Source organism: Alligator sinensis, unplaced genomic scaffold (genome assembly GCF_000455745.1).
Source record: "Alligator sinensis unplaced genomic scaffold, ASM45574v1 scaffold154_1, whole genome shotgun sequence".
In the NCBI taxonomy this organism is placed as follows: Eukaryota; Metazoa; Chordata; order Crocodylia; family Alligatoridae; genus Alligator; species Alligator sinensis.
This window is the reverse complement of record NW_005842072.1, coordinates 1,438,259-1,449,587: the sequence shown is the minus strand read 5'-3', so window position 1 is coordinate 1,449,587 and position 11,329 is coordinate 1,438,259. Positions and strand designations below refer to the sequence as shown.

The following is an 11,329-nucleotide window of genomic DNA, read 5'->3' as shown; positions in this document are numbered from 1 at the left end:
TGGATTTCCCACCTGTCACATTGAATTTTCACTTGTTTGAAATAAGCCTGGTCTCCATGTAGGCTTTTTTTCTGTCATTTCCTGTTATGGCATTTTAAATTAACTAATAACAATCCTTTCCCTAACCTTCTAAAGTTTGACATTAGCATATGTTTAACATTACAACTTGCAGCTATCAGTTCTTTCCCTCATCCCCTTGCTTTAGTCCTTTCAAAAGTATAACATGGAGTGTAGATGAAGAATTTGGATGAATTCTGATGATGTCAGTGGGCTCTTGAAGAATTTATTTAGTCACTTGACGTTACCAGGTTGGTGTATATGAAAGTCTGTCTACTGCAAGTCAAAATCCTAAAATCACCACTGTACCTATACTCCTCCCAGAGAGAATTTCCATAAACATTTCATTTTAAAAACACTTCAATATTTTAACTCTCCAATAGTTTAAAAACATATTGATGTTTTGAGGTACCTGCATCTTTTGGTCTTCTGACAGTGACAGGATACATTTTAGGAAGCTTGGTCAATATGGAGATTTACTAATTATGGGACAGATCATGCTCGTACATAGAATACTAAATGAATGCATGTACAACCTAATTTGAAAGTATTTTCTTGTACTGGATTAGGGTTTGCATAGTAAATTGTAACAAAAATTTAACCAAGAGGCAATCAGCAGATATCAGATTTTCAGGTTTTTAGTGATAGTTTGGTTGAACCCCAATGTCCAAAACAGCTAAAGTAGAAACCCAATGCAGCAGTGGATAAAGTAACACAAACTACTATGCTTTTAGAAATGACTAGTTTTGATATTGTAAGTGAAGCAATGTATTTAATAAATGAAAAGATCTTTCTGTTGAAAGAATAGTAGTAGCTGTGACTTCTGGAAGGTATGATGCTGGTAAGAGAGGTTGTAAAAATTCAGTCCTGAGGCCACTTTATATTTCAGTACCATTTATTTTGAACATGCAATGGAGCATAAACTGTGGGTCCAATTAACTCCTGTTAATCAGGAGTTATTCTAAGGCAAAATGATCTTAACCAGCATGTAAATCAGACCCTTACATGAAAAGACTGGTGTATTTAAAAACTCTTGACAGAAATAAAAATATTTAGCTTCTTACTGAATGCCTCAGTCTCATTTCTCTATTTAACTCACATTTTATACTCCCGTAATCCAGGGAGCCACAAATTAGCAACCCCCCCCCCCCCAATTTAAGTGTCAATTGACACTTAAAATTAATATGGATCCACTGCGCATATCAATGTTAATAAGATTAAGGAATAAGAAAAAGCATATTTTCACAATTTTTAAATTCATGACAACCTCTAGCAAATTGTAATTCAAACAAAAGAATTTGCATACTTATCCAGTCTACAATTACTTTTTTTATAGTGTATATTTAGGAATTGGTCCAGAGTTTTGCCATCCAGATTTCCTCAGGTACTACTTCAATTTTTAGTGTTAATATAAATCTTCTAGATGTTCAATTCATAAGACAGGAAGCACAAAATGATTTGGGTTTAGTTATATTTATTGAAAACATGGTAGAAACATTGTGAACTGGGGAGCACAAATGTTTTAATTCACTTTATTCACTTATATAGATTTTCAAGAATCTTGCTCTATTTCTGTCCAGTCTATATATGGATTCCTTTGTTGCTTATTGGAAGGACAAGTATTTGCAGCAGTTACATTATGGCTGTATTTTGTTTCTTCAGGTGGCTTACACATGAGGAAAGGATGATGAGGGGGAATCCTCTTTGATGATGTAGCTGGCCGGTCACGTGGGAGGCAGCTCAGCTGTGCCTACCCCTGATGTTTAGTTTTGACTCTCTGATCTTGTTTTAAATAGAAGTGTAGCATCTTGGTGTGTAACCCCTGAGGAAAGCAGGATGGCCAAAACCTTGGGCTGATTCCTGTATGTATAATAAAAATAGCAGTTAGGAGAATGGATATGTAACTAGGTTTTCATCTTTGACTAGGAATAAGTTTTTTTGTGGGAGATAGGAATCTCTTATCAAGCTAGAGTCTGATCTGTTTTTACAAATCCAGATTAACTCCAGGTTTCAACAAGTTAACAACAGTGTATTTAAGATCAGAATCTTACTAATCTTTTTCAGTGTTTGTACCATTTATTAGCTCTCTAGTACCCAAACGAATGTGTTTATTATTTGTTCCTGAATAATCATAGATTGAATATTTCATTTGAGATTTTTCCAAATGCTGTGAATCACATTAGTGCTTTCTTGTGAAAAAGTAGAAAGATCTCTCAGGTTCTTTTATCCAAAAAAAAGAAAATCAGATCTACAAAAGTACACCCTATTATGCGAGTTCTCTTCAGTAGATCAGTAGACATATACAAACTTGTACACTATATTTTGTTAAATTTCTATCCAAATTATACAAAGAAATGGTTAAGGACATATACTACTTCTGAAGAAAGCAGTATTTTTAACTTTATTGTTTTAGGTTGAGAAAATTATTTATAACACTTAAAAAATAAAAACACTCCAAAACATCTATCGTCTCCCCAAAACCTGGAATTTGAAGAAACTGAAGTGAGAACAGTTCAAAAGAACTATGTGTGTGTAAGCTTGCTAAATCTTGACCACTAAGGGAAAGGGATAATGATACCGGCCTGTAACTCTCAAGGATTTCTAAGCTGCGCCAGTTGGGACTGGGAGTCCCGCAGCTGTAGGACTCTCCACCCTAGTGCTGTAGGGCTGCCACCAGGATGGAGAGCTCTGTAGCTGCGGGACTCTCAGTCCTGGTGGTTGTGGGGTGCCACCAGGAAGAAGAATACCCTCAGCTGCAGGACTCCCAGCCACCAGCTACACACAGTGCACAGCTGGGAGCCCAGTCAGTTGACGGGGCCCCCAGCCACAGGGGCAGACCTTGCTACACATGTAAATATAAGCTGGATAGCAATCAGCTATAAAGTCAGTACAGATTTTTTAGGTCTAACTTTATAGCTGGTTAGGCATTTTAGTGGTACAATAGGTACTCTGCATGTAGCTGGTCTCAGTTAATTAACCAGTTAACTGCACAAAACATTTAATGTGTAGAGGGGGCCTTAGAGTCTTGTCCTTCCTTGTCATAGAGGGCAGGACAATTTTTCCTCATCTTTATGTCAACCTGTCAAATATTTGAAAATACTATGCAATCCGTAATCTCTTTTTCTACAGTCTAAACGCATACAGTTCCTTCAGCCTACCATTGGAGTGTACCGTTTACACCCTAATACCTTTTTCATCATTGTCACTTACCTCTGGACCGTCTCCAGTTTCTCTAAACTTTTTAAAAATGTGTGCTCAAAATTGGACACAGGATTTCAGTTGGGGACTACTAGTGCTAGCTAGAATGATACTATCATTCTGTCTTGTATACAATGCTTCCCTTAAAGCAACCTAAAATTGTATTTGTTTTCTTTTTTACAACATCACACTCATGAGATTGCGATCCATCATAACCCCTAGATCCTTCTTCACTATGCTACTGCCAAGCCAATTATCCCTCATTCTGCATGTGTGTATTTTGTTTTTCTTCTCTATGTGTAATAGCTTACATTTCTCTTTCTTGAATTTCATTATCTACAGTGTATTTCTCCAATTCATCAGATTCTTTTAATTTTAATCTTATCTTCCAGTCTGCAATCCTTCCTAGTTCTGTGCCATCTGTGATTTGAACAGTGTCCTCACTATGCCTGCATTAACATATTTCCCGAAGTGAACATGGTAAACAGCAATGGACCCAAGACAGACTTCTGTGGAGTGCCACTTGAGACCTTCTGACATTGATCCATTAATAGTCACTCTTTGCCTGTGGTTATACAACCAATTATATATCTACTTAATTTTATCCAGCCCATATTTCTTCAGCTTACTTATAAGAATGGCATGTAGGAATGCACTGACAATCTTATGAAAGTCCACCTCATTCCTCTTATCCACCAAACCAATTACTCTGTCAAATACAGAAATCAAATTGGTTTGGCATGAACTGCCCTTTATAAATCCATGTTGGTTACTGGTTGGCTACCCCTGCATCCTAGGCAGAAAGCTTAAGCCAGACAAAGGCCCAGTGACACAAGATGCAAGCAATAGCAAGAGATAGTCAACAGGTCAATTAATAGGACAATGAGTGGGAGGTTGCAGGGGGATTTTCCTCATCTACAGTTCAATACCTTTTTTTGTTTAAGGCTGCTGAGCAAAAGTGTAAGAGGGGGAGAGGGATTTTTTTCTTCCAAAGAAGCTGCATTGTAATGATTAGAAGACACAATAGCAAAACTGTTATTGGTGCTTTGCCTCTACCTGTTGAGGACTTGTCCACATGCCGCCTCCAACTTCTGAGGCTTCCACCTAGGTTGCAGCCTCATTGTGTGAGAAAAGTGGCCTGCATTTCTCTGCTAATGACAACAAGGTGGGGGTGGTGGGAAAGTCTCTGAAGAGAGAGGTCCTTACTAGTGGATTCCCTCAAGAATATGGTATGAGAACTCAGGCATGAGGCCTGAAGAAGGAGGTGGCCAGGCTTTGATTTATCCATAAACATGGGGACAAGATGTAACAATCTTAAATTGCAACAAGGGAAACTTAGGTTGGGTATTAGGACAATCCTTTTAAGTATATGGGGCATTAAGAAGTTATGGATGTTTTTAAGTGAAGGTTAAACAAATGCTTTGGTGGAATAGTTTAGATAGGGATGACTGTGCCTTAAACAGGAGGGGTAGACTAGATGACCTCATTGGGTCCTTCCTAGTCCTAATATTCTATGATTTACAAATTAATGTTTTATAGCCTGGTCTAGTAACTTAACAGGTACTGAAGTAAGGCTAACTGGTCTATTATTTCCTGGATCTCCATGGGAAGGTTTTTTCCTTTTAAATTTTAACACTATGTTTGCCATAGCAGTAGGTTAGCTTCCCCTTTTTTTCTTTTATTAATTTTACAAGTCCTCTGATCGCAGTTTATTTTTTCTGTGAAGACTGAAACAAAGTAGGCACTGAGCAGCTCCACCTTCTTTGATCTTCTTCACCATGTACAACATTGACAGGTTTTTTTGGTCTTTCTTTTTCATCTGACATTTGTAGAACCTCTTACTGTCTTTAATCCCTCTTGCCAGTTGTAGCTGATTTTCTGCTTCTGCTTTCCTGATTTTTATTCCTATGTATTTTGTGGCCTATAGGGTCTGATTTAGGATGCAGTAAGACTAAATAGGAAAGCCTTAGGATCTATGAGACTAATTTTGATAGGAGTAGGCCCTGGGCCTGACTAGACTGAGCTTGGCATAAGTAGGCCTGACATTAATAGATAACTGAGACATGAACTTTATCATCCATGTTCAAGAAAATGTACTTAGGTGGTAAACAAATATGTTCAGTAGGACACGGCATATTTTAATAAGAATATTAGGAAAAGAAAGGGGTTACAAAAATGTGCCGAAATTCTTATTATAATCCATCTCACCCCCCTTATCCACCAAACCAATTGCACTGTCAAAGGAAGAAATCAAGCTCATCCTAGGCAGAAAGCTTCGGCCAGCCAGAAACTCAGTAACACAAGTGCTCAGTGACACCTCACCCCAGCTTAAATTCTGCTAAGATGTCTTATGCGTTTCCATCCTGACCTGCAAAATTCCCTACCCATCCACACCTATCTTACTGTAAAAGCTCAGAAGTGATCCACAATGGCCACTTAGGTGTCTAATCCAATATCAGTAACAGATCCAGAAACTGGGACAAGGGGGATAGGTCCCCCCACTTTATTTGTGCTGTGCATGCACAATTAGCTCTGAACTCACTGCCTGGTCAATGTGGGTTCCTATTGGAGCTTCATTCAGCTCTGAGTTCACCAGCTGAAAGGGAGAGAGTCTGACCAGAGCTCCTGCTTTCAGGCAGCTGCAGAGTCCAGGGAGTGAACACGGCCACTGTTAGCCCCTCTCCTCCCTCCGCCTGTAAAAGCAGGAGCTCTGAGCAGACCCCCACACCAAGAGCTCTTGTGCAACATAGCCAAAGGGATGCTTCACTGCCAATGACACAGGAAACCTGGGTTGTGGATTAAGCTGATAGCATCTTAGAAGTGAAATAGGATCTGGGTCTTAGATGCACAACTATACTGATCACAAACGTAAGAGGTACAGCATAGGATTTGGCACTTCAACCTATTCTCTATTTTTCTTTCAACAGACATCAGGGAAGCTAAAATCCCCCATTATTACTCATATCTATTAGGTATTCTTTTTACTTGCTTGAAAATGCCTTATCTGCCTCCTCTTCCTCCACCCACTATAACTTCATTCTTCTTCTTCTAACCCTTTTACTTCAACCACTCAACAGATCTACTTCTCTCTTCCTCTTAGATCTCAGAGCAAGCGTATACATTCCTGACGTACAGTGCAACACATTTTTTTCTTTTTTTACCTGTTTTTATTTTTCTGGAACAAGCTATATCCTTCTATGTTGATAACTGAGTTGTGGGAATCAGCCCACCAAGTCTCTGTAATGTCAAATGATTCATATGTGTTTTTTTTTTTTTTTACATACTATGACTGCAGTCCATCCTGTTTGCTCCCTATATTCCTTTCATTGATACAGAGGTCCTGAAGGAGCACTGGAGACATTCCTACTGTTTTTCCCCTTGCATTTCTTTAGCCTTTCCCCCAATGTCTTCTCCAGAATTTAGCTCTTTCTCCCTTCATCCTAATTAGGTTATTGCTGCAGTCCCCCACAGAACCTAATTTAAAAGCTCTTCTCATCAGATTTGTCAGATTCTTCCCCGTGACCTCCACATTTGGCTATGTTTCTCCTGAACAGAGGCAGCAAAATTGATTTATAACATTATATATTGTTATAAATCCATTGATCACAAATGTAGCACAAGTATATTTATGTTCATTTTTATCTAAACTACATTTCAATTGCAATCTTCAATCAACAAAATCTATTTTAAAATGATCTACACTCAGAACTATGAGAGAGGTTTTTGGAGCACAAATATTACCTGACTTTAGGAAACTTATAAAAAAGGGTTTGAGTACAAAACCAAAATTTAAATCATCAAAATGATTTAGGCTAATCTTCTTCTATCTACATCATTTTTACTGTATTAAAGGATAATATCCTAAGATTGTAGGGACTAAAATAAACTGAGATATCTCTCAAATGCCTGAACTAATGTAAAATAAAATAGCTGGATACAGGATGCACATCTGTTGACTAAAATCCACATTGTACATTCACCAACACCAAAAGAGTTAAGAAACTAAAATATAATTACTTTGTGCAGGGCTGTTCAAATATACTGTAGGCAGAACAAGTAGTTGCCTAGGGCAACAAAATGTTTAGTGACTATTTATTTTATCTGTTTTTTTGTATGAAGGATTGTGGGCTGTGAAGGGGGCTTGCTTTCTAGCATGCTTAAGGGCAGTAATACTCAAGGTGGGCTTGAGGTTATTATTCTGCTGTTGTACACCCTAAAACAAAGATACGGTTCTGAAACCTCACAAAGGAACCTACTCTCATGATACTGAGATTTAAGAGTGGTGAGCAGATAATAGAGCAATTTATTTTCTTCTTGAATCCTGGAAAATTTCCTCAGGATGTTTCCAGGGCACATCATGTGCTGCAGTAAATAGACACAGTCTGTGTAAAACATATATCTTGCATAATAAATGTATCATTTACACTACATACTGTGTTACAGGACAAGAAAATGATCCTGCAAGTAGAACATAATAGGTGCTAAAATTGCTCAGCTTTGATTATTACTGTTTAAGACTGCTGCCAATCAGCCATTTCAGTACCTGATCACAATCTGTTTTGGAGAGTGTGTTGGGGGAGGCTGGTAAGGAGAAAGAAGAAAGAGAAATAGAAATTGATTTGTTTTTAAGAGTTCTAATATAAAAACAAACATCTGCTTATCAGGAGAGGCGTAGGTGGCATTATTGATATTAGTGACATTCTTAAATTTAAAAACTTTAATGGGAAACTGGAAACTTTAGTTAGAGAATATGAGTTCCAATTCCCTGGACTGCTAAACCATCTATACCATGCACCTCTGACTTAGTTAGTCTATAAGGTACAAATCTACCCTGCCTTCTGCCAGACTTCAGACTAACACAGCGAACTACCACTCTCTAGGTCTGCTAAATCAAACATATTATGATAGATGAGGTGTTTGTCCTTTTTAACCAGAAAACATTAAATATTTTTATTAAATTGACAACCGCAAGAAAATAGCATACATAATGTTAAACTGATTATTTCAGATTTTCTTAGATTGTCCTGTTCCATTGCTTTCTGAAGTGAAATGGTATGAAGATGGATAACAACAGACTTACTACTTTACCAGCAAAGTACTTATAACACTGATGAGATCCACAGGGGAAATGCTTCATCTCTTTTGCTCTCCTTCTATGAGTAACTCAAATTGAACAAACTATTTCATTTTAAAATGATGAACTGTTTACCACCAATTTTGCTTTGAATTTGAGTCCTGCTGAGACCCAACATAAAGTAGGAGGAAACAGTAGTGCAGAGGAAGATTTTAAAAAATTGTAAAGGCTTGCACTGCAACTTGACCTTTAGTTAGTATCAGTGAAGGCTAAAGATATATATTGAATAGGTGCCTCTTTTGTATTACCATCAAGACTTGGGAGAACATTTTGTGCATCAGACCAATCAGCAAGTACACAATCATGGTCCTCAGAAAGTAATGTCAGTTATAGAAACCTTAGTGTGGGAATCCCATGAAGCAGGTGTAATCTCAGCAGAAAATCCAAAGGTTGTGAAGTAAATTGTTATGACATTTTGCAAATGGCTGTGGGATACCACATATAGTTAACTACCTATAGGAAATCTGAGAGAAGATAGCAGTATTAAAACCATAAGAGAAGCTTTTGAAAGACATGCAAGAACCACAGATGCTGGTGAAATAAAAGATTGATAAAGTCATTACCGTTAGTCAAAGTGGGAAGAAAAGTATAGCAAAAGGTCATAGACCACCCACGATCATAGGCAAGATTCAATGGAGCAAATGTACCTATCTATATGACTACATTTTTTGGAGCAGAAGAAACTTAACAGTATAATACAAAGACCTTTCAGAATCTTAGTAAGCAGCCTGGATGAGTCAAATGCACAGGATCATAGTATGGGGAAATAAATCACATTATATAGTCTTTAATGCAATGTGCTTATTGAATACAAATAAATCACGGATAGTATTTCAAAGAGAAAACTAGTCACCTAGGAGCTGTCCTTTGGATTTTAAGTTGTATAAGCTTGGCCCAAATTAATTTTGTGTGGTGAAGTAATGTTCTATTAATTGTAGGAACTATAAAAGAAGCAATATTAGTGACATACTAATGATCTCTATATGTAAAATAATGGAACTGCAACTCAATCTGCTTAAAAGAAATCTTTAAAGACCTCATAAATGAATAGACATGAAATACCTAGTTCCTTATTTAGTGTTATGGAATGGCATAATGTTCATATACATTTGTGCAAGGCAACAGACACATTCTCAATCATTTAATGCTGGCATATGATTCTGAATCATGTATGATGGCACAGCTCTTTTGGCTCTATACAACTGTGAGTTTCAATATAGAGACATGGTATCAAAATAGTGTACACAACAAATGAAATGTCTTGGGAGGTCTTGCTCTTGATAAAATCAAAACACACAAGAAAGTCTCTATTATGGTGATTTCAATGATAGTTTCTGACTGTATCAGACCACTCACTCAACACCACAATTAGCAGCACCTTGAAGCATTGTGCCCAAATCAAAATCAGTGCATCCAAGATCCCCTGTACAGATGGTTATTGCCATATGTTGCATTCTACCAGACTGCTGCCTGGTACAGAAACAAGGTATGCTATTTTATTATCTAACGTAGAAATATGGTAGGCTGTAGCACCACATGCATTTGACCACTTAAGAAAAACTAGCAGTATTAATTGTTCTGAATTACTATGGGAAGTAAAACTAGCAGTATTAGTTGTTCTGAATTACACACTAGGACTTCAAGGACAAGGACTGTGATTGACATTCCTGTACATCAGGTTGAAGGGTTGAGAACAGACTCCGATTCCTTTGCACTTTCTTTTCATCATACACTGAGCCAGCCAGGATGTGTTATTTTGATACACTGGTACTCAGTAAAAGCCATATAAACAAGAGTGCATTTCTATGAACAAATTCATGCTTTTCAAAAGGGTGACTTCTAAAAACCCCATAACAAATAGCATTGTAACCATTTAGAAACTACTTAACCTTTAGTACAAGTCTGATCCAAAGGACATGGAAGTAAATGGCTCTCCTAAAGTTACCCACCTACATTTTAAATACTCTCCATCACTAAACTAGATATGAGAATTATTAACTTTTAATTATATCCTTTTTAAAAAAAATTGAACTCCACAGTCACAGAAATCAACTTTAGCAAGTCTGACTGAAGTAATGACATATATGTGATCAGAACAGCAACCTATAGAAACCAGAGAAAATGTTCCAAAATAGGAGAAAGTGCTTCTACAGAAGATGCATGTAGAAGATTTGCCACTCTCAAACATAAATAACATTCAGCAACCTCCAAACATCATTTTAACAGGAAAATTATCAAAAATCTGAGTTCTGAGAATCTATTACCATATTTATTTGACTATAAGATGACCCTGAATATAAGATGACATGCAAATAATTAGATTCTATACATGGAAAATGTATACATGGGAAAGAAAGAGACAGCCCAGCTGTGGGAGCGAAGAGGAAATTGATAAGTATGCAATGTAGTAGCTCATCCTGACTTGAAAAAGAGTTGGCACTGAGGGAAGCTGCACTTGGCATTACTATGGGTATGGACAGACATTACAAATAAATTGGTTTAAGTGCTCAGAAACTGGTTTAAACCTGTAACAGAACAGATGTTCACTGCACATAAACCAGTTTGAAAATGGCTGAACCCGGTTTGAGATGTAGTATCAGACTTAACTGATTTGGGTCAAACTGGTTTATGAAATTTCTGTCCCAGACCCTTTGCTGGTTTAAGCTAAATCAGACAGCCCAAGGACCCCGGCATGATCTTTGGGCTGGGCTCTCTATTGCACAGCAGAGCTGGCCCCTCCCATTTGCTCCCTGGCTAGAGCTTGGCAGAGACTTACAGGCACAGCAGGGTCTGCTGGCTTCCCTGTACCCTTCTACTCCCCCTCATACCACTCACTGCTTAAGCAGAGATCCTTTCCTCCTCTCTCCCACAGCACAGACTGTAACCAGCATGTGGTATGCTAGCGAATGCTGTGTAAGGCACATAGAACAGTGTCTGCTT

At 37.7% G+C, this 11,329-nt stretch overlaps 1 protein-coding gene across 1 annotated transcript in view; it reads right to left on the bottom strand.

The window, feature by feature from the left end:
* Positions 1-1,521: 1,521 nt before the first annotated feature.
* The window catches only part of LOC102373566 (ankyrin repeat and sterile alpha motif domain-containing protein 1B), a 628,604-nt gene continuing 618,796 nt past the window's right edge, over positions 1,522-11,329 (bottom strand). Inside the window, exon 12 of the mRNA XM_025204190.1 lies at positions 1,522-1,917. Coding sequence (XP_025059975.1) covers positions 1,846-1,917 — 72 coding nt within the window. The 3' untranslated portion in view covers positions 1,522-1,845. The remainder of the gene's footprint in view (positions 1,918-11,329) is intronic.